The sequence below is a fragment of the Mus caroli genome, chromosome 16 (assembly GCF_900094665.2).
Source record: "Mus caroli chromosome 16, CAROLI_EIJ_v1.1, whole genome shotgun sequence".
NCBI lineage: Eukaryota > Metazoa > Chordata > Mammalia > Rodentia > Muridae > Mus > Mus caroli.
The window spans coordinates 13,905,144-13,929,158 of NC_034585.1; the positions used below are offsets into that span (position 1 = coordinate 13,905,144).

At 43.9% G+C, this 24,015-nt stretch overlaps 1 protein-coding gene across 1 annotated transcript; it reads left to right on the forward strand.

Annotated features, from left to right (window-relative positions):
• The first annotated feature begins 100 nt into the window (after nucleotides 1-100).
• Nucleotides 101-23,900, forward strand: Snap29 (synaptosome associated protein 29). Its single transcript, XM_021185446.2, has 5 exons — nucleotides 101-474; nucleotides 15,514-15,710; nucleotides 17,827-17,912; nucleotides 22,276-22,380; nucleotides 23,631-23,900. Exons 1-5 carry the CDS (start codon nucleotides 238-240, stop codon nucleotides 23,786-23,788), a joined length of 783 nt encoding a protein of 260 aa, XP_021041105.1. The 5' UTR covers nucleotides 101-237; the 3' UTR covers nucleotides 23,789-23,900.
• The last annotated feature ends 115 nt before the right edge of the window (nucleotides 23,901-24,015 follow it).

Below are 24,015 nucleotides of genomic sequence, written 5' to 3' on the forward strand. Positions count from 1 at the left end.
GCGGCCGACTTCCCGGCCACGTGATCGCCTGACTCCTCCCCCTCCCCCGCACTGGGTGGGGCCTGGTCCCCCTCTGCCGCTCCGCCGCGGGGTTAGCTCTGGAGGCGGGGCTCTAGCGCAGTGCTGGCGGAAGTAGTGCTCGCGGCGTCCACAGTGAATCCGCCCGCCGGCGCTGGGCTACCGACTCCTCGCTCAGCGGCCCCTCCTGCTTCCTAGGTTCAGGCTGTCGCCCGCACCATGTCTGGCTATCCTAAAAGCTATAATCCTTTCGACGATGACGTGGAAGACGAAGACACCCGGCCCGCGCCGTGGAAGGACGTCCGCGACCTGCCTGACGGCCCTGACGCGCCCATTGACAGGCAGCAGTACCTGAGACAGGAGGTGTTGCGCAGGGCCGAGGCTACCGCTGCCAGTACCAGCAGGTCCTTGTCTCTCATGTATGAATCGGAGAAGATCGGAGTCGCCTCTTCCGAGGTGAGCCTGGGGCAGAACTGAGCTAAACCGGCCAATCAATGCGTTATAAAAACGGGATGAAGAAATATTTTGTTTACGATCTTTTGGTATTTTTCTAATTGCCTACTGTAAGTTCATGGACATAGTGTAAAGAATTATGTATCAGGATCACCTGATGTTTACCTCCGGAAGCTTCCTTATCTATTATTCTGCGTGGTTAATTCCTCTCTCGCTGCCCTGCCCTCATGTCTAGTTAAAAAGTAAACTCCAAATAATGTTCTGTGTGAGAGTGAAAATGCCAAAGTGCGGCCTGTATTTGGGAAGTAGTGTCTGTTTCATTTATATATAACTTGTTGGGCAGAAGCCTCAAGCTGTTCCTCTCTAGTGGCCCAGTTAAAGTGTGAACTGTGTATGCTTCAAGTGCCAGGTGGTGCCTGAAGTACTGAAGCAAAGGGAGCCTGTGTTCTTCTTCTCACATCCTTGACCACTTTTCACCTTTCTAATGGGAATATTTAAGTCCCCTTGCCTGGACTCCTGCTCAGGAAACCAGATCCTGAATTGAGTCTAGACTCTTACCTTTGTAGACCATGTGTTATTGCGACAGCTCTTTCCATCCATAGAAAATTTCAGCAACTAGGAACTTTGCCTTTAATTTACCTGTATTTGTGTATGCACAGTTTGAGGGTGTCCCCTGAAGCCGGAAGAGGGCACCAGGGAATCCCTTGGAGCTGGAGTTGACAGATGGGTGCTGGGAACAGAAATGGTCTTCCGAAACTTCTTTAAGACCTTTTCTTTTTGAGGAGTTTGGCTTGGTGGACAGCCTACCAATGAAGCCCAGGCTGGTCTGGAACTTAGAATTCTTGGTCTCAATCTTTCTGATCCTGGGATTACAGGCATGTACCATCTTCTCCAGCATAAAATAAAGATTATTCCAAGACACCAGGTTGCCCCGAAGTCTACTAGTAAAATAGTTGTTTTGGCAGAAGAAGAAATTACTGATATATCAGCCAAGAATAATCTTAAGTATTTTACAGTTTTGAAATGTAATAGTTGAAACAAAATATTGTCTTCCTCTACCAGTCTTCATCCCTGATCTTTGGCAAGTGTTCTCCTCTGGGACTTGGACAGATCTCTGTTGTTTCTGTTGCCGCTGTTTGCTGCTTTACCTTCTCCTACCCTTTCCTGCTGTGGTCTCCCTGACGGCTAATGTATGTTCTGCCCCTAGAAAGTTGTGCTTCTGTGTACTGGATTCTTAATGTTCCACTCCAGATCAATTGGAGTCCTACAGGTCTTGGTAAACAGGTCACTTTGTATTGAGATAAGTGATAAGTTATCACAATGTAGCCCAGAGTAATCCAGATTGGCCTTGAACTCAAGATCCTCTTTCTTCAGCCTCCAGAGGGCTGAGATCATAGACATTCACCAGATGCCAATGCCAGGCTGTGAGCAGGTAGGTCCTCTTGAAGAACAGAAAGCACTCTGACCTGCTGAGCCATCTCTCTAGCCCCAAAAGAGAACCTTTTTTTTTTTTTTTCTCAATCGTATCAATATGTAATCCTGACTGTCCTCCAACTTTATGTAGACTAGGCTAACCTTAAACTCAGCCTGGGAGTGCCAAGGTTCAAGCCACCACACCAAGCACTTTTATTCTTTTTAACTTTCAAGTGAGGTGTTCTTTACATATTGGCCTGTATATTATTTAGTAGTATTGAAGGTTCTTTCATTGTTAAATACAATGAGGGGTGGTTTGGGGGCGGGGGCAGGGAATAGGCTAATGGTCATATTATATTCCATTAGATAGATGACTTCTGTTTATGCAGCCAGCCTCCTAATAATGAATATCAGAATATTTGCTTCCTACATGAACATCACCACCTGGCCAAAGCCACTCCCCTTCCTAGGATACTCTGCCGCTCCTGGAGCAGTCTAACATACTACAGTGATCTTCTCTGGAGCCTGGTTTCTCAGTTCAGCAGAGCCCAGCAACGCACAGTAGACTAGGGTTTCAATTGACTTTGCACCAACACAATGGAAAGGAACTGATGCTTGGTAATACTGACACATAACGTGCTCAGCTGCCTTGGCTAGCACACGCTCCTCAGAGGCCTACTCATCCTTACATCTTTCCAGTGTCTGCCACTGAAGCCACACTGAGCATTCAGTTCAGAGAGGTCAGAGAGACAGACGGCATCCCTCATAACCTGGAGGAGTGGCAAGGCAAACTCCTCAGGTTTTCCCCAGTTCGAGTAACTAAATCCATTGCCGTAGATGTACTCTTGTTTTCTAGAAAGCTGGTGGGAGCAGCATTCCCAGTGAGGGCTTCCCAACCAGGCCTGCTCCTCCAGAGTTGTTCATGGTGACTCTAATGCATCCAATTTCTGTTTCTGAATCCACTCCACATCAGGGCAATCTCTGGCTCACACAGAACCCAGCAAGCTCCATGTTTACTTGGCTATCCAAGCTAGAATCTGTTAGTGTGAATGTGTATTACCTTGAGAGAAATAATGAGAAGTTTCTTTCTCTCTCTGTTTCTCTCTTTCTTTCTTTCTTCCTTTCTTATTTTTTCCTCTCTTTTCCTTTGTGCAATAGTATTTGCCCAGGCTCACCTCCATCTTGCTGATCCTCCTGAGTTCAGCTCTGGAGTACTGGATTACATGTCTGTGCTACCCCACCTGCTTAATCCCCAGTCTAGGATAATTAATTTCCGAGTTCTGAATTTAGTGTGCTGACCCCAGATTGACATCCATGTACTTACCAGTTCATAGCTAAGTTTAATTTCAAACTCATTATGAGGCCTACCTGATGTTCCAGGATGCCTTAGTTGTAGATTGTATTGTGATCTGTGGGGCTCCATATCATTTGCTGGGTGTTTCCTGCTGGGTCTCATGGGTCCTACCCACACCCTTCTGTGCTTGACACACAGTTCCACTTCCCTTCAGTTACTCCAGCTGCCTAGACTAGCTGCTTTCTTCAACTGAGGCATTTACCCCACCCACCCTTGGGACTCCCTGTTATATATATACTCCTTAAACCAGGCCAAAAACCCTTGTTGGGGGTTCACTGTGTGTAACCTTTTTATTGTTTTTACCATGAAACTAAGCTCAACAAAGCAAGAACGGGTCTGCCTAACTCAGCACCACAGTGTTGTTAGCAAATTAGAAAAGCGGATTAGACTTGCTCTTACCCTGCCTGGACTGTATGAGCCCTCAGGGAGGAGTTTGGGCTTGGTTAGTCCCCTAGCACTAGAAGAATGCTTGGCAGAGAGGAAGTTCTCCTGAGTGTCTTGGAGAAAGTCCCAGCAACTGTTCCAGGCTCAGGCAGCAAGAACCCTTTTAATTCCCTGAATCCTCACAGTGTCCCCAGAACATAACCTGTCTATGTGAGTGTCACCTCACTTCAGGCAGTCTGAGCCCTTGCATGGCCATTGTTTCCCTGACTTCCTCTTCCCCTTGCTCTGAGTATTTCCCAGAAAAGAGGAGTTGAGGAACTTTCTCTGTGGTTCCTAAGCATGTCCTCTCTCTCCTTTTTCCTGTTTAGATTTAGAAAACACTTGGGGCTTAACAAGTTGGGGAGATCACCTGTAATCATCTCATAAATAGTCACTTGGTCCATCCAGTCTTCATATGGAGGGCATTTTGTGTTTTCTTGTCCTTTGTATTTGAGACAGGGTCTCATGTAGCTCAGAATGACCTCCAACTCTCTGTACCTGAAGATGACCCTGAACTGCCTTCTCCTTCCAAGAGGTTACAGGCACGTCCCACTGCCCCCACCCCCATTTACAGAGAGCTAGGATTGAAATCCCAACATGTAAGCCAACATCAGGCAAGCACCCTTACCAGCCGAGCCACATTCCTCATCCAGGAGTTCACACCACTCACACACACCCTGGGCCTCATTCTCACAAATGCAGATGAAAAGGTCAACACAGCCCATTTCTGAGCTATGGGAGCACACCTCCAAGCCCGGAGCATTTGAGGTCTGCCTTCAAAATGGCTGGGGTACAGAGTCTTGGCCAGTCTGTCTTCACAGAGAAGCACTATCAGTTCTCCTCTGTCATGTGCCCTGCCACACCCCCTTTCCTCCTTGGCTGTCCCGAGGTCAGAAGCACAGTCATTTCCTGTCCTTTTTAGGGGAGGATTTTAGCCAAAGAAGCTCTTTGCTTTGCTGGTCTCATGTTCTCCATGAACAGATTCTAGCTTATAGAAACTTCCAGAATTCCACTTTAACCCCCAGGCTCATCTGTTGTCCTGTGCAAGCATCCAGAGCTGTGGATGTAGCTCGGCTGTAGAGCACTCTGCTGTCATACATAAGCCCTGAGTTTGAGCTGCAGTATTGCAAAGTAACACTGATAATAAAGAAAAAGAAAAAAAAGGAGCAGGGAGAAAGATAGAAACAGTACATGTATGCTATAGAAATCATTTATCCAAAAAGGATCACTCTGGCTTGTTCCACAGCAGCCTGTGAAGATGATATGCTTGGAGACTCTGAAGATAAATTTTTCTTTATCCTTTTTCTTCTGAAAACTAGCTCTTGCAAATTTGTTTGACACAGTCAGTCTTAGTTAGGGTTTTACTGCTGTGAACAGACACCATGACCAAGGCAAGTCTTATAAAAAAACATCTAATTGGGGCTGGCTTTCAGGTTCAGAGGTTCAGTCCATTATCATCAATGTAGGAGCATGGCAGCATCCAGGCTGTCATGACGCAGGCAGAGCTGAGAGTTCTACTTCTTCATCCAAAGGTTGCTAGTAGAAGACTGACTTCCAGGCAACTAGGGTGAGAGTCTTAAGCCCACACCCACATTGAAACACCTATTCCAACCAGGCCACACCTCCAGATGGTGCCACTCCCTGTCCAAGAATATACAAACCATCATATTCCACTCCCTGGCCCTCATAGACTTGTTAAAAAACATGAGTCTGTGGGGGCCATACTTAAACATAGCATAATGCAAATGTATTTAGTCCAACTTTCAAAGTCCTCATAGTCTATAGCAGTCTCAACAATGTTAAAAGTCCAAAGTTCAAGGTCTCTTCTGAGATTCATCCAACTAATTAACTGTAATCCCCAAAGCAAGGCAGGCAGGAAACCAGCTGGGCAAATTCCAAACTCTGCATCTCCATGGCTGATGTCAAAGTGGTCTTCAGATCTCCACTCCTTTTTCATCTTTGTTGACTGCAACAAACTGCTTTCTCCTGTTAGCAGCTTTTCTCAGCATGTATCCCATGGCTCTGGCATCTTTAACATCTTTGAGTCTCCAAGGCAATTTCAATGTTACAGCTTCTTGTATCAGTGTCTGGGATTCCTCTTGATCTTTTGGGCTACTCCTAAGGGCTGGCATCACTTCTCCAGCTCTGCCCTCTGTAGCACTCTAAGCTCAGGTTGATCCACTCCACTGCTGCTGCTGTTCTTGGTGATCATCCCATGGTACTGACATCTCCAATACACTGGGGTGTTCCACTCCAACTAGGCTTCACCAATAGCCTCTTATAGGCTCTCTTCATGGTTCCAAGCCTCAAATCCTTTGCATGACCTCTTCAGTCCTGAGCCATCAACTACAGCTGGAGCTATACCTTCTCCTGGCCTTCCATGACCTCTCACAGTGCCAAGCCTCAGCTGTTCTTCATGACACCTTCATGCCTTCAAAACCAGTACCACCTGGGTGATTCTTACACATTACCAAGTCCAGCTGCAGCACGAGGGTACAACCTTGGCTATCTCTGTAACACAGCTTCTTTGTGCTTCCAGAAAACACTTCCAAGAAGATTTCACCTCAGTGATGCTGGTTTCTTCATAATCACTGCTAATTTCTTAGCTCCAGCTAACCAGCATCAATTGTCCCAATAGTTCCTTCCATTCTTAACTCTAGAGCCAGAGCCACATGGCTGAAGCTGCTGAGGAGTTCTGCTGCTGGCAAGAATTAGAACATGACTCACTTGTACTATTACATTGTCACTGGCTTTCTGTTTTCCAAATCCTTCACTGCCTGAGCTTTGCTATCCTGGGTCTTGCTCTGTAGATTGGCCTTGAACGCAGAGATCAGCATGCCTGTCTCCTGGGATTAAAAGTGTGTACCACCATGCCTGGATCTAAATTTAGCTGGGTAGGATCTTGCCCCAAGTTCCCACTCCCTTAATCTGTTATCTCTTAGAACACAGGATTTTGCTCCATTTCACTTCCTGGTATCCCTTTAATACTCGAACCATATATTTTATATTTTTCCTTTCTAAGCTTGCTATGCTTGTTCAAACTTCTCTTCATAAGACTTAACCAGAGAACAAAGTCTTTGTTGAGCTTTTTTAAAATTTCCTTTGTCAGTGCAATTAATCTGAGTCTCTTCATCTTAGCCTCAGGCAGACTTTTCAGGCAAGGGCAAAAGGTAGCCACATTCTTCACCAAAATACCACAAAAACAGGCTTTATGCCACATTCTGAAATTCTTCTCCTTTGAAATCTCTTGGGCCAGGTCAACACAGTTCAAATTACTCCCNGCAACAAAGTCTTCCATATTCCTACTAGGATGACCCATTAAGCCCCATTTAAAGCATTCCACTGCTTTCCAAATCCAAAGTCCCAAAATCCACATTCTTTCAAATAAAAGCATGGTCAGGCCTTTCACAGCAATATCCCAGTCCCTGGTACCAACTTCTGTCTTAGTTAGGGTTTTACTCTTGTGAACAGACACCATGACCAAGGCAAGTCTTATAAAAAACAACATCTAATTGGGGCTGGCTTTCAGGTTCAGAGGTTCAGTTCATTATCATCAAGGTGGGAGCATGGCAGCATCCAGGCTGTCATGGCGCAGGCAGAGCTGAGAGTTCTACATCTTCATCCAAAGGCTGCTAGTGGAAGACTGACTTCCAGGCAACTGGGGTGAGAGTCTTAAGCCCACACCCACATTGACACACCTATTCCAACAAGGTCACACCTATTCCAACCAGGCCACACCTCCAGATGGTGCCACTCCCTAGTCCAAGAATATACAAACCATCACACAGTCCAAAAAAAATTTTTTTAAACTTAAAAATTTCTAAGCCAGGAATGGTGGTTCATACCTTCAGTCTCAGCAGAGGCAGGTGGATCTCTATGAGTTCGAAGCAAGTATAGGCTAAATAGCAAGTTCTAAACCAGCCAGAGCTATGTAGTGAGAACTATCTCAAAAAAAAAAAAAAAAATGCCTGGGGCTGGAAATATAGTAAATAGAGTTTAAAGATAAATTCAAATCAGTATTTTGCCTATGTGTTATATCTCTATGTACTGTATTTCTGAATTTCACTCACTAAACTGAAACCCAGGTAACACATTGGGTTAGAAATGTTAACCCCGTGTTAAAAATGTGTCTGGGGTCCCAAGAAAATGACTGCACAATCCAAGGTATTTCATCAAGGCAAGAGGATTTACTTCTACAGAAGGGTGCGTAGCCATGCCAAGTCAAGCAGGCAGGTCCACCTCAGAGTGGTCCTGCAAGTCTTTGATTCCTAAAGCAAAGGGATTCTGTGCCCCAGTCTGAGTGCTCAGTTTTGTCTCACACTCTTAGGCAGCTGGCTAACTCAAAATAGCATACCTAATAAACAAAGTAGGACTTCTGAGAACAGGTTGCAACCTTGAGCATGTACATATTGACTTCAAGAAGAGCTGACTAGTGGTTACAATGTTTCAAATGGAAATTTGTCTTATTTAACCCTTTGATAGAAAAAGCAGCACATTTTGTTTGCATGTCCCACAGCCTCTAAACAGACTAAAGAAAGCTCCTCCTTACATTAACTTGGTACCTCTACATTTAACTTGAACTTCAGTAGTTTTCTGTAGTTACTCTAAGTTGGTTCCAGGACTCCTACAAACACCCTGAATGCTCATGTCCTTTAAATAAAATGGCATATTTCCATCTCATGAACATCTCTGATATACTTCTATTTCTTCATTTATTGTTTTTAAGGCACAGACAGGACAAAGTTTTCAGTCCTCCTAACATCACACGCACATCCTACTCAAACCTACCTTCCTCCCTACCTCTCTCCAGTACCAGGGATTAAACTAAGGGCCCTGTGTGCTGACCAGCCAAGTGCACAAGCACAGAGAGCTGCCTCTTTTTCTCCCATGACAATCATGTATGTAAATTACATAGTATGATATAAATGACATCCAGTCCATCATGTTTGTCAATTAGGTAAAGTATTCTATCTTCATTCCTAACTAAAAGAGTTATGATTTTGCCGGGCATGGTGGCGCACGCCTTTAATCCCAGCACTCGGGAAGCAGAGGCAGGCGGATTTCTGAGTTCGAGGCCAGCCTGGTCTACAAAGTGAGTTCCAGGACAGCCAGGACTATACAGAGAAACCCTGTCTCAAAAAAAAAAAACAAAACAAAAAAAAAAGAGTTATGATTTTTATCCCTAGACTATGTTTAGATTTTATAAAGCCTGTCACCTGAAAACCACGTCATCTACTTTCTCAATGTTAAACTCTCTCTCAATGTCAACTCTCTCTCTCTCTCTCAGTGTTAAACAACTTGAGTTTGATTATGAGACTAAAACTAGTCTTTAGCCCCATCAGAAATCTGAGAACGACTAAAACATTACCTGGGTATATAGGAAACAGCAAACACAGCTTCTCAAACAACTATAGAGACAGCTGACTACCTGGACAGCCCCTCATGCCTCAAAATCTAGGAGCATCTGTCTTTGGCCTTCTGGCTAAGGATCATCTGACAGACTTACAAAGCAGAATTATTTGAAGGACTGCTGACTCTGTCTTGGCAAAGCCAGTGGTCAACTATTTTGTAAAAAGTGTTCTTTTCTTGGACAGTTTTGTCTGCAGATGAAATGGGCAATTTTGGCCCAGTTGACTACCTTGCCACTATAAGCAACCTCACCTGGAGGTAAAGATGTTCAATATCTTCTCTGAACCAAGGAGGGGGTGCTGTCAGGAGCAGACGTGTTTCACTGTCAAATGATTAAATAACATTAAGTGTCATATTCTGTGGCTTTCTGATGTTTTTGAAGACTCTTTATAATATATAAAGTAATCTAAACTGTTAAACCTTAACTACTCTCACCCATTTCTCATTGAAATATCTGGAAAACACCCTTTTAATTAAATCAGAATCTAACTTAACCATGAGTTTGTTATCTGGTCTTTAACTTGAATTATTCAATCATCTAAAAACAGTGTGTAATAGCAGTTATAGAAGAATTGGGTCTAAGCTTTGTATTCTTTTTTTCTTTTTTTTTTTTAGATTTATTTATTTTGTGTGAGTACACTGTTACTCTCTTCAGAGACACCAGGAGAGGGCATTGGATGTCATTACAGATGGTTGTGAACCACCATGTGGTTGCTGGGAATTGAACTCAGGACCTCTGGAAGAGCAGTCAGTGCTCCTAACCACTGACCCATCCCTCCAGCCCCTAAGCTTTGTATTCTTAAATGAGTTTTATAAACACAAGTCTAAGAGTAACAATATTAATCCCAAATTTTGTATTAATATAAGAAGTTCATACCAATGAAAACCTTAAATCTGAATCAAAATAAATTTTGTACCAAGGTAAGAAATTATAACTTTAACTTTGTATCAATTATAAAGATGTCTACCTTGCTGGAGAGATGGCTCAGCAGTTAAGATCACTGATTGCTTTTCCAGAGGTCCTGAGTTCAGTTCCCAGCAACCACATGGTGGCTCACAACCATCCCTAATGGGATCCGATGACCTCTTCTGGTCTGTCTGAAGAGAAAGTCAATGTGTTCACATACATTTATATATATAAATATATATATATAAATATGTATATATATGTATACATACACATACATACATATATATGTGTGTGTGTGTATGTATGTGTATATACACACACACACATATATATATATATCTACCAATTAAAATATATCTACACAATCAATTTTACCTATTTTCTCCCTATTCAAAATTATAGCCATTCCCAAATTATCCCTTAAATGACAACTTTTCTATAATTTGTAAAATAACCATTACCAGACCCCCAAAACCACGGAATTGGGCTGATGACTCACCATAACTACCATAACTTCTGGCTGAACAGGGATGACAAAAGTTCTTTAAAGTGGAGGGAAGGATAGGAAAGTTAGATTTGGTTAGGCATTAAGAAAGCCAACCCCAGCAACTGTTAGTCTCTGTATGGACTGGATAGTCTCTGTATGCCTAGAAGGCTCAGGGCTTGACTGAAATTCTGACTGGACCCATCCGAAAGGTCGAATGAGTCAAAATGACCTGGAATCCATGACACAGGGAGTCCAAAAGCAGGTCAGCTTAGCACCTCTGAGGATGAATCTCACCAAAGCTGTATGCTCTGTAATAACAAATCTCAAAATAGATTTAAGGACCATCAAGCTATCTGCATGGATTGTGTAGGATGCACAGACTAGATAAGGATGAAATTCTGCTCCTTGTTTGAGCGTGTGAAAGAAAGCTGTCTTTTTTATGAGTTAATTTTATTAATAACCAATTATAGTAAGTCTTCATGCCATGTGAAGGATGGCACAATGAATCTTCACCTGTCCTGTTTGATTCTCGTGAATTTGTCTAGTTCTGCAGGGGTCTCCCTCTGTCATATCTGACCCATATCACTCTGGAAAGGATCTAGAGCCTAGTCTCCTTCCCTGTCAACACAAATGCAGAGCCTTCCTCCCAGAATAGTATGCCCTTGAGCCAGTAACTGGAAAAACCTTTAGCTTGACCTCTCTCCCAGAGGAATAATAATATAACCACAAAAAGCAAAATCACACCCATTTTGATAATTAAAACAATTCAAGGCAAAAAAAGCAAACTAAACAAATGTATGAGCCTATTTCCAGGCTCTCTCTTTATATAATTCTCAAGGCATATAAATTCCTACTGTCTGAGATAGGCTAGACACCCTATCCTCTGCTTCTAATCTGTCATGTCAGGAATATTGAACCCAGAATTCCCGTGGAGCCCATTGCTTGTTGGAGGCAGCAGCCTTTCTCTGCCTTCCTCCCTTTTGACAATCGGGGAATCTAGTATCCATGAGCTGAGGCTCCCTTGAGTTTCTTTGTTTAAGGTTACCACACTAGAGCTACCACATGACTCACTCCTCTTGCTGAGAAACCAATTTTCCCCTCTTCTTAGAACTGTATCATTGTGAGTTTGTGATCAATCTGAGAATTTCATGATGGCCAGGGCTACCCAGAGGAACTCAAAGAAACAAAAACAAAAAAATAAAACTTACACCAGGCATGGTGGCACATGCCTTTAATCCCAGCACTCGGGAGTCAGAGGCAGGCAGATTTCTGAGTTCGAGGCCAGCCTGGTCTACAAAGTGAGTTCCAGGACAGCCAGGGCTATACAGAGAAACCCTGTCTGGAAAAAACAAACAAACAAACAAATAAATAAATAAATAAATAAATAAATAAATAAAATTTAGGTGTCAGCTTTCTATTTCCTGCTTGTGGTCCACAATATGAACCCTCAGCTCCCTGTTCCTGCCATCATATCTTGTCTCTTACTGCTATGTCTCCCCATCATGATGGACTCTTATTACTCTGGAACCATAAACCCAAATAAACTTTCTTCTATTCGTTGAAAAAGAAAGTGGGCTGGGGAGATAACTCCGCAGGGAAATGCACTGGCCACACCCTGGCACCACCATGGAGATACAGGAGCCATGCTGTGGAAGCAGCTCATGTGTAGAACCAGTTCCTATCATAGTGGGTGTCTTAGTGTTTTCCTGCTGTGAACAGACACTACAACCAAGGCAACTCTTATAAAGGACATTTAATTGGGGCTAGCTTACAGGTTCAGATGTTCAGTCCATTATTATCAAGGTGGGATCATGGCATTGTCCAGGCAGACTTGGACTGAAGAAGCTGATAGTTCCACCTCCTGTTCCAAAGGCAGCTAGGAGAAGACGGCTTCTAGGCGGCTAGGATAGAAGTCTTAAAAGGATAACACACCTACTCCAACAGGGCTACCTGCTAATAGTGCCACTCCTTGGACCAAGCATATACAAACCATCACAGGGGGCAAGCTTGTTATGTTTGACCAGTTTGACTGTCCTGGCCCATTCAGGACTTTCAGCTTCCTGGGCTTTGTGAGGAAGGCTGCCAGAGCTCTGACAAACCCCCCAGGCATTGTGCAGTCAGGGAAAGAGGACTAGATATCTGTTTTGTTTTTTGTTTTTTTTGGTATTTTTAAACAAAGGTATTAAAAGCATACATTAGATAATAGCTTATACAATAAGTGATGCTGGCCACGCTGAATAAACATCTGCCCAAGACTGAAATTAGATTCCCATCTCTCACTCTGCCCATGATCCAAACTGGGTCAGAGACCTTGATTTCATATTAATATGCTGGAACTGCTTGAGGAAAACATTCCTGAATACATCTAGGAGCAAGAGACTTTTCTTAGTAGGAAATGTAAGGCTGGGCATGAAAAAAGCTTAGTGGTAAGTGACTACCTCACAAGCAGGAGGCTAGGGAGATGGCTCAGCTGGGGAAGTGACTACCACTCCCTGGGCCAAGCATATTCAAACCACCACACTGCTAATCAATAAGAGGGTTAAGAAACTGCCCAGATGGTTCTCAAAGGAAGAAATGCAGGTGGATAATAAATATTTTTTAAAGTTCTAACATCTTAGGCATGGTACCTTTAATCCCTACACCAAGAGGCAGAAGCAGGTGGATCTCTGAATCTGAGACCAGTCTGGTCTACATAGCCTGTTTCTAGGATAGCCAAGGCTACACAGTGAGATCTTGTCTCGAAAGAATAAAACAAAACAAAAAAACTCACAAAAAACAAAACTGGACTATGATGACACATGCTATCTTAGTCAGGGTTTTATTCTTGTGACCAGACACCATTGTAAGGAACTGAGAGTCCTACATCTTGATCTGCAGGCTGCAGGAGACTGTGTGCCACACTGGGTGTAGCTTGAGCATAGGAGACCTCAAAGTTCACCCCCACAGTGAGATACTTATTCTAACAAAGCCATACCTATTCCAACAAGGTCATACCTCCTAATAGTGCTACTCCCTTTATGGACCAAGCATTCAAATACACGAGTCTGTGTGACACATTGCTATTCAAACCACCGCACATTTAATGCCTTTAATCCCAGCACTTGGGTGGCAAAGGCAGGTAGATCTCTTGAGTTTAAATTCAAGGCCAGCCTGGCCTACACAGAGAAACCCTGTCTCAAAAAACAAAAAGAGAGAAAAAGAAAGGAAGAAGGGAGGGAAGGAGGGAGGGAAGGAAGGAAGGGAGGGAGAGAGAAAGGAAAGAGGGAGGAAAAGAAGACAAAATACAATAAAGGCTGGCAAAGATGGTAAGAGAAAGAAACACTATTCACTGCAGTGAGAATATAACTGGTGTAGCCATTATGAGAACACTGTGGAAATCCTCACAAAATCTAGAAATAGTGATCTAGCTATGTGTTCCTGGGTGTATACTCAAAGGATTCCATGTTTGTTCCTGTTCTTTCCACAATACCAAAGGCATGGAATTGACCTAGATGTCTATAGATAGGTGAGTAGAAGCTGGAGAGATGGCTTAGTAGTTAAGAACACTTCTTGCTCTTGTGAAGGACCCAGGTTCAGTTCCCAGCCTACATGGTGGTTCATAGCCATCATAACTCCAGTTCCAGGGGATCCAGTGCCCTTCTTCGATCTCCATAGGCAGCAGGCACATAAGCAGCACACATATATCCACGAAGGCAGAACACTCATATACATAAAATAAATCTTTAAAAAATGTTAATGGATAAATGAATCATGAAAATGTGGTACATATACATAGTGGCATTTTATTAAACATATAGAAATTATGAAATTTGTAGGAAAATATATGAAACTAGAAAATATTACATTAAGTACTGTATTCTAGGCTCAGAAAGCATCTCACATGTTCTCTCAAGCAAATCATGGTTTCCTCTCACGCTCTCTTGTGCTCTTGCTCAGTAATTTTAGTAGAATTTTTGTTTTGTTTTTTGTTTGTTTTTGCTTTTGAGACAGGGTTTTATAAGTAGACCAAGATGTCCTAGAACTCATTATGTATACCAGACTCAGGCTGGCCTCAAACTCATAAAGATCTGCTTGCCTCTGCCTCCTGAGTGCTGGGGCTGAAGGTGAGCACCACCATGCTAGACTTGAATCCTACTTTCTAACTGTTAAACATGGGTAGAGTCTGTGAAGCTTGAAAAAGGCCCCTAAGATGGGAGGGGTACTTTAAGATAGGTGCGGAGGATCCAGGACCATGTGATACATAAGTGGAAGGAGGAATACAGGGCCAGGGTCTGCAATGATAAAGCAGGGACAGAGGAGAGCAGGGAAGCAAACCAAACGTCCATGTGAACTGGCATAAAGGGGCCAGCGGGCTGGATCAATTTGTACTGTCAACCCTAAAAACTTATGTTTGATCCTCAGCACCTACATGGTAAAAGAAGTGACGTCACCTCCCTTAAGTCGTCCTCTGGTCTCCACATGTAACCACCAGCCCTCAACCAGAATAATAAATACATGATTTTAAACTTTTTTTTGTTTTTGAGGCAAGGTCTCTCTGTGTAGTCCTGACGGCGTAGAAGTTTAGGGGAGCTGTTGGGAGGAAATGTTACAAGGAAGCCCATTACTTTGTAATAATCTAATATTCTAGAAAAGGATGGAAGCAGCAGCAGCCCTGTGGGAAACCAGATAAAGCACTAGCCTGGCCTAGAAGTTACACCAACCCACCTGACTCTTCCCCCAAAGTCCCCAAGTGCTGGGACTCAAAGCATGGGCTACCATTCCCATCTAGACAATTTTTTGAGACTGAGTCTCACCTGGTCCAGGCCTGCCTCAAAGTCACTATATGACATTAAATTAATCCTCTTGCCTCTGCCTCTCGAGTTGTGGGGTTACAGGTTTGTGTGCCCAGGCCTGGTTGATGGAGTGCTAAGGATCCAACCAGGACTTTGTGCAAACCAGATAAGCACTCTACCAATGGAGCTACCTTCCCAGCTCCAGACTTAAATATACTATGATTTTTGGAAATAGTGGACATGGCGTGATGCTACTGCCTCTTGCCTTCTGCAGGAGCTGGTCCGGCAGCGAGGAGTCCTAGAACACACAGAGAAGATGGTAGACAAGATGGATCAGGATTTGAAGATGAGCCAGAAACATATCAACAGCATTAAGAGTGTGTTTGGAGGATTTATCAACTACTTCAAATCCAAACCAGTAGAGCCTGCACCTGAGCAGAATGGCAGCATCGTCTCCCAGCCCAACAGCAGGTGAGTGCAGCATCTGCATTGGATACATAGAACAGTAGAGATAGGCTCTGTGAAGGAGCCAAGGCTTTCAGACCTTGTCAGTGCTGTTAAGGTATCCTGGAACCTTGTGGGTTACTCATGGGAAGGGACCTACTCACCCTCAACTTGCTAAAGAGAAATCACTCCCCTTATATCCAACTGTTCATCTAATTCATGAAAAATACTCCACTCTTAGAAAGTTTAATCACTAAAAATGTGGTTCTTTTTACAGACTGTTTCTTTATCAAGTCATTCCAAAAGCCAGACATAGTGGGGCCTGTGTGTAATCTCAGCTTGAAGAGACTAAGGCAGGTAGATAGCAAGTTCAAGCCAAAGTCAGGCAATTAAGCAAAGCCTCATTTTAGGAAAAAAAGCATACTGATAAATAAGCCAGATGTGACAGTACATACTTGTGATCAGAGCAACTTAGGAAGCTAAGGCAAGAAGACCTAGATCTTAACACCAGCCGTGAGACCCATCTCACAAAACTCAACAAAACAAAGAAATCTATATGGCTGCACTGGTGATATGGCTCCCCAGGTAAATGTGCCTGCCACCAAGCCTGGTGACCTGGTTGGAAACCCAGAATAAACTCCCGACACCTTTTCCTCTGATCGCCACACATATTTACACACACAAATTAAATGTAATCCAGTGTATCTTACATACATACAAACATATACACATGTAGGCTAGGAGTGTGGTATATTAGTAGAAGGCTTGCCTAAATGTGAAGACCTAGATTCTATTCCCACCAGCATACAAAAATTAATCATACATACATGTTACACACATACATATATGAGTATGTAAAAATCTCATTTACATCTTCTCTATATCTAACCTAATCTGTCCATTAATTTGTACTTTAAAATTATAGATTGTTTACCTCAAAATTTTTGAGCAGAAATACAATAAAATCATACAAAGGAACCTGGCAGGCTTCAGCACCCCGTGTTCAATTATAAGGCAGGACTGGGGAGATGGCCCAGCAGCTCAGGGCACTGTTGCTCTTACAGAAGACCAGGGCACTCAGTCTCTTCTTCTGACCTCTGAGCACCAAGCACACACATGGTACACATACATATGTGTAGCCAAGCATAACATAATTTAAAAAAAAGGTATAATTGGATATTTGTTAAAACACAAGAGCACTATTCATACCTCAGGCATTTTTGTGTTAGATTGTTTGGTTTTTATGGGGGGGAGGTAAATGCAAGCCACAGCCATGTGCAGGACACTTACAAGAATTCATTCTCTTCTTTCTCCATGTGAGGATAGAGTTGGAGCTCAGGTTGTTCCATTTAGTGGCAAGTATTTACCTGCCAAGCCTTCTCTCCTGGGCTCTTGTTTTGTTTAATTTTTGAGAAACAGTTAGAAGTAACCAAGACTGGTCTTAAACTCACCATTTAGCTGAAGGTAATCTTGAACTTCTGATCCAAATTCTGGGATATGGTCTTGGACCTCCACATACAGCTGTTTTAATATGAGCAGCCTCAGGTCATTTAGGAAGCCAGCTCTAGGTCTTTGGCAAGCTTGTTTCTTCCTTCCCAAAGCTGTTCTTGATATAGCACCTGAGGGAGAGATAGGGCTTCTCTGTGTGTCCCAGGTCGCTGCTATTACCTGGTTAAAATGTAGAGCCAGATGAGATACAAACCTGTAACCCCAGCACTTGGGAGGTAGAGGCAGAAAGATCAGGAATTTAAGGTCATATTAAGCAGCTACATGTTGAGGCTGAGGCCAGATTGGACCACTTTAAAAAAAAGTGGGGCAGGGTGGGGGGGGGGAATAGATAGTAGGTCAGTTTTGAGTAATTTACTGACCCTTCCTCAAAGGTACCCACTTGGTCATTTCATTACACTTTCTATCCACCTGGCTCTAAGGATTCCTTGTCCTTTGTAAGGTCTTCCTCAGCCCACTGTGTGGCCTACACTATTCCCAGGATGTTCCAGAGAGGGCAGCAAAGGAAAGAAAGCATTGGCTATGCAACACAAAGGGATCGTGGAAAGATGGGTAACACTGCTGTGCACACACTGGCACAGAGATAACACTGTCTTTGGGGTGTCTCCTCCAATTTTTTTTTTTTTTTAATTTTCAGATTGAAAGAAGCCATAAATACAAGTAAAGACCAGGAAAACAAGTACCAAGCCAGCCACCCAAACCTCAGAAGGCTACAGGATGCAGGTAAGTGAGGATGTATAAAATCATGACTGGATCCTTGTGGGGATGGGTCTCTGGGTTTAACCTGAAGTACCAGTATGGGGACAGTCACCTCTCTACAATGATGGGCAGAGGCTGCGATATCTCACAACCCACATGCTGAGCAATGACATCAGGGACCGGGTGTTCTTGGGGAACCATAGGCATGTGTTTCAGTGGGGTTCCTTCTACCTCAGTACCCCATGGAATCTGAATGAGGAAGTGGGAACCTGTATCGCATTGAACATGAACCCTCTACTGCTGTAGCTCTGAGAAATTCTAGTAATAAAAAAAAACCCAAAGCTGGGCATGGTAGACTACAACTATAATCCCAGCACTAGGGAAATAGAAGCAGGACAATATGGGACCATGAAAGGCATTTTCTGGTTGAGCTAGGTTTAAACCCCGGAGACCCAGCAGGTGTTCCTGCAAGGGACAGACACTAGGCTCCTGACACAAGGCCTCAGCTCTCCTTAATTCTGTGGTCATCGGTCACGCAGGGCAACTCCCCAAGCCCTCCCACAGGTAGAGGACACGACTACAGACAGATCTCCATTTTAATGAGGCACCTAAAGGTCTGAAGGGCTTAGCCAATTAAGCTCCCCTTCCCAGACACTCCTTCCTGCAAAGGTATTTAACCTCAGGCCCGCCCTGGGAAGGTGGGGTGTGCTTTCCCTCATCACAACTCTCCACCATGGCAACAGACAGAACCCATCCGCCAGGGAAAAGTGGAACAGGTCTTCCTCTAAAGAGCTGTGTCTAATCTCCTGCAGGAGGCAGCTCTGTGTTCTCCACCAAGCCAAGCAGCCTGCCCAAGCAAACCTAGGACACTTTCCTCCCCGCAGCAACCAGCCGGAGCTCTCCTCCTGCCCCCTTTCCCTTTTGGCTCTGGGTCAGAGCCAGCCCCATGGCCCCTACTCCATTCTCAGCTCTTCCAACATTGAGCCGTGTCTGTGGTATCCAAATGCTAGAACCTGCTGTCCCTGGCTTCTGTGTGGCCCGGGGACCCACGAGCCAAACCCCAGCAGTTGGAAAGGGAACCTCAGACTGTGCTTCCCCATCCCTGGAACAGGGTCCTGCGGCTTCTCACAGCCCTGTGGGGGTGTGGGGTGCACACAGTCTCCTGCATCCTGCCTCACCAGGCAGCCCGAGCCCTGGGCCAGACTCAGGCCACCCATTTTAACCCACAGGACAATCATTGTTTAAGGCTAGCCTCGGTTGCATGTTGAGCTTGCAGGCGGCCTGGGATATATGAGACTCTGCCTCAACAAACAAAACAAGAAGAGCCCCCCCCCCAAAAAAAACAATTATAGGAACAGTGCTTGTTTTAAGTACTTGTTTTAAGTCCCTTAGAGGTGTTTACCTGTACCCAGGGCTCATGAATAAGTTAAAGGCAAAAGAATATGCTTGTGTATATAACTTATTCTGAGGTACCAGGTTGGGTCCATTTTCAATATGTAGATCTTTCACAGTTGGAAAACCAAATCAACAAACAAACAAATGCTAGGGAACTCAGAGTTCTCTAGAGGAAGTGTATCAGAATTTAACGAAACAGCTTACAATGGTAACAGCAGCAGAATCCCACCTGAGAGCTGAGGACCCTGTACTTACTCAGGCCTTGAGACTGAAGGCCTCAGCAGTGAGAGGAGTCCTGCAACAGACATCTCTTACCAGGAGTCAACCCCCAGTGCTCACTGAGTCTACAGGCTGGGCTTCAGTCATCCCAGTCTACTGACAGAAGCCTGGAGGTTCTGCAAAGCCTGCTCCCTAGTTGAAAACGAAAGCTTGGAAATGCTGGTTCTGCTGTCAGTGAGGGAATCAGCAGCCTGGTAACAGGGCAAATCCATTTTTTCTGGGATACCAGAAGGTGCTGCATGGAGGAATCTTCCCACATCAGTCAAGGCAATTTGGATAGTTCTTTGGGGACTCAGGTGGTTCTAATTTGTGGCAAGTTGCCATTAAAACGAGCCATACTACCAGGCACGTTGGTATACATGAGCATAGAAGCAACTGGGAACCAAGTGTTCAAACTTGAACCTATGGAGGCAACTTTCAGTGTTCTCTGAATTCTGTATGACTGTGCATGTTCACTTGCACACATACATGCATAGACACCACACATGAACAAATAAGAGAGACCCGATGGCTATGCATGGTAGACACACCTACAATCCTGGCCCTCAGGAGACAGAAATAGGAGGACTGGTGAAACTTCGAGTCCAACCTGGGCTGCACAGTGAGTCCCAGGCTTAGCTGGGAAAACATGGGGAGACCTTGTCTCAGAGAGAGAGAGACAGAGAGACCTGATGAAGGAAGAGTCAGAAGTCAAGACAGATTGACGTAAACACAGTTTATTCTGGAAAGGCTCAAACCAAGGAAGAAAGAGAAAACTGAAATGTACAAGGCCTAAGGAAAGCCATTTCATTGTCATGCCTTGAAGAAATACAAAAAGATCCTCCATCCAAAGACACAACTTGAGGGCATTAAAAGTGGCTATTCATTGTGTGGCACATGCTAAAAGGGTAAAAGGAAACAGACGTTCTATAGAGAGATTGGCTTCAGTAGTTAGTGCTAGAGGAAATGCAGTCAGATCCTCTGTATCACAAGTCCCATATCTTTTAATTCAACAAACTGATGGTGTAAGATATTCAGAAAACAAACAAACAAAAATCATAGCCCAGTATGGTGGCATACAAGCACTGTAGACAAGGCAGGAGGGCAAATGCCACACTGAACTGTGCAAGATTTTGATTCTTCTCATTAGTTCCTTAACAATAAAGCAGTCATTTACAAAGCACTTACTTTGCTTAAATATTGTGTGATACAGAAATGATTTCATATATGAGAGATACATTGAGACTGTATTATTACACAAGGAATTTGGGCATCCCCAGCTTTCGGTATCTCAGGAGGATCTTGGTACAAATCGCACACAGATAGTCGGGGACAACTGCATGTTAAACCTACTAAGAGATATTTCCCCCAAAGAGAGAAACTAGTGAATAGGAATACACTTAATCCTATCACGTAGGAGACTGAAACAAGGGAATGGCCATGAGTTCAAGTCCAGATTGGAACACCATGGGAAACTGTCTGGGGGAGGGGGAGAGGAAGAGGGGGAGGGAGGGAGGGGAGAGAGAGAGATGGTAGCACACAACTTGGGAGATAGAGACAGATGGTCAGTAGTTCATGGCCACCCTCAGCTACTTACCAAGTTCAAGACCAGCCTGAGCTACATATGATCCTGTCTCTAAAGAAGAGGGAGAATATTTTAGGATATGTTTAGAAATGAAATTTCAAGGAACATTTCTTAGGCAAACATACATTGCCTAGCATTTTCTTTCTGCTTGTTAAAGTAAAATGACAACATAAAAATAAATTTTAAACAGAACAAAAACAATCCTTAATTTTGTAATATAACTCCATTTCCTCTGGTTTCTTTGAGACAGTCTTACTATATAGCCCTGGCTGGCTTTGAATTCATGATCCTGCTGCCTTAGCCTTCCAAGTGCTGGGATTTCAGCTACAAATCACCACACCAGACAACAATTTTGATCTTTGCTTTTTTGTGTGTTTTGTATGGTTTTATATGGTTTTATTTTATTTTGTTTCATTTGAGATTGAGTCTCATTTACCCCAGACTGGTCTCTAATTCATCTTGCTCCATGTGCTAGGATTACAGGCATGCACCACCACACCTGGTAATTTTTCAATCTATCTCTGCTAGCTCGGCCAGGTGTAGTAGCATGCCCATATAGTCCCAGTTATTTCAGAAATAGCTTGAACAGAGAGTTTGAGGTCAGCTGGTACAGCATAAAAAGGCCTCCCCCTCTCTCACATACACACACACACACACACACCACACACACACACACACAAGGTAAGAATTTGTGGGATACCTCGACAAAAGAGTGCTTGCCTCGCATGCACAAGACCTGGTTTCAATCCTCAGGATCAAAAAAAAAAACCTACAATAACAAAACAGCCTGTCCCTAGAGCCTGCATGTGAGCCTGCAGTTTTCCGTTGACAGTTCCTCTGTTTTATATGTATATGTATATATATTATATATATATATATCTTTTTACATATCTAACCAAGTGACTTGTAAATTGAGGGTCTTTGATCTGTTAATGTTGAGGGACCAGCTCAGACCTGTCATCTCCAGCCTGTAAACCTGTCCCGTTCCCACTCTGTTCCTCTGCACGGCCTCAGAGCCTTTCACCTCCTTCCTCCCACCCTGTTAATCCTTTCCTGGTGTTCCTGGGGACACATCCCTAGGACTTCCAAAAAGAAAGAATGTACCAATTTCATGGACCAGCAACAACTGTCCCTCTGGTATTTTTTCAGAACTAGACTCGGTCCCCAAAGAACCTTCTTCTACTGTGAATACTGAGGTTTACCCAAAGAACTCGACCCTTCGAACTTATCACCAGAAGATTGACAGCAACCTAGGTAAGTATGGGAGCTGCTACAGCCTCCAGGCAGTTTGTGCTGAGCACAGCAAGAACACCCAGCACTGACACTTCATTGTGTAGATGCAAGTCACACCCCACAGCCATGTCCCTCTCACTGCCTCACACCTCAGGAATCTGTCCACTTCTCCATTCCTACATCAGTCCAGCCAAGCCATATCCACTGCTCATGTGAATTCAGACCAGACCGAGGCGTCTCTGGGGCTTAAGTGCATCCAGGATAAACCACACAGCTTTTGCATGGGTGCTAAGGACCTGAACTCAGGTCCTCGTGCTTGCTCGGCAAGTGCTCAGACCCACTGAGGCATGTCCCAGAACTAACCAGCTACTTTATCTCAGCCTTCTTTTCCTGTCCTTATTGTCCTCAAGCCCAAGAAGTTTCATGAGGCATGGGTGACTCTTTATTTTACTTTCCAGAAAACACAAGGTCGCAGGTTTGAACGACGTCAAGAAACATAGTGTGCCAAGCTTAGTCCCAGCTACCTGGATGGCTAAGACAAGATTGCAAGTTCAAGGCCAGCCTAGAAAATCTGTGAGCTCCTGTCTTGAAATGAAAAGTGTAGAGAGACTAAGGACCTGACTACGTGTCAGTGTGCTTCCCTAGCATGTACAAGGCTCTGTGCTTGATTCTCCAGCATGCAGGGGGGAAATGCCAATGTAACAGTGACCCCGGTAATCTTCTCAAGCAGAAGAAGCAGGGAGGGCTCTGTGGCTTCCAGGCCAGCCTGGACTGCTTAGCTACAGCCAGAGCTATAGATCAAGACTATACTTAAAAAGCAAACCCTTGGGCTGGTGAGATGGCTCAGTGGGTAAGAGCACCCGACTGCTCTTCTGAAGGTCCAGAGTTCTAATCCCAGCAACCACATGGTGGCTCACAACCATCCGTAATGAGATCTGGCGCCCTCTTCTGGAGTGTCTGAAGACAGCTACAGTGTACTTANCCCTCTTCTGGAGTGTCTGAAGACAGCTACAGTGTACTTACATATAATAAATAAATCTTTAAAAAAAAAAAAAAAAAAAAAAAAGCAAACCTTTAACAGTGGCTGTCTAGAGGGAGGAGATACACAGTGGTCTCTACCAAATTAACCACATATCACTGTGTAGTAAATATCTATCTTTTCACTTCTGTGTACTCTAAGAAACATATGCTACAAGCTATGGCACACAGCTTCTTAGGCAGGACTCTGTAGTTGAGAGGCACTGTGACAGCCTGTCATTTCCTTCTCACAGATGAGCTGTCCATGGGATTAGGCCGCCTGAAGGACATAGCCTTGGGAATGCAGACAGAAATTGAGGAACAGGACGACATCCTTGACCGACTAACAACCAAAGTGGACAAGTTGGATGTCAATATAAAAAGCACAGAAAAAAAAGTGCGGCAACTCTAGAGACGCGGAGGAGGAACTCTGCTCCATCCTGATGAGAAGATTCGAAAGGCTCTCTTAAACTCATGGATGTCACTTATTACACAGTGTATAATATAACGTGTTTTCAAATGTGGGTCTTTGAAATATTAGTTTCAATGGGGGAAAAATGTGTGTTCCACATTTGGTAAGACCAGTAGTTCTAAAATTCTTGAGCTGTTCTGTTGAGTTTTAGTCTAAGCAGAGTAATT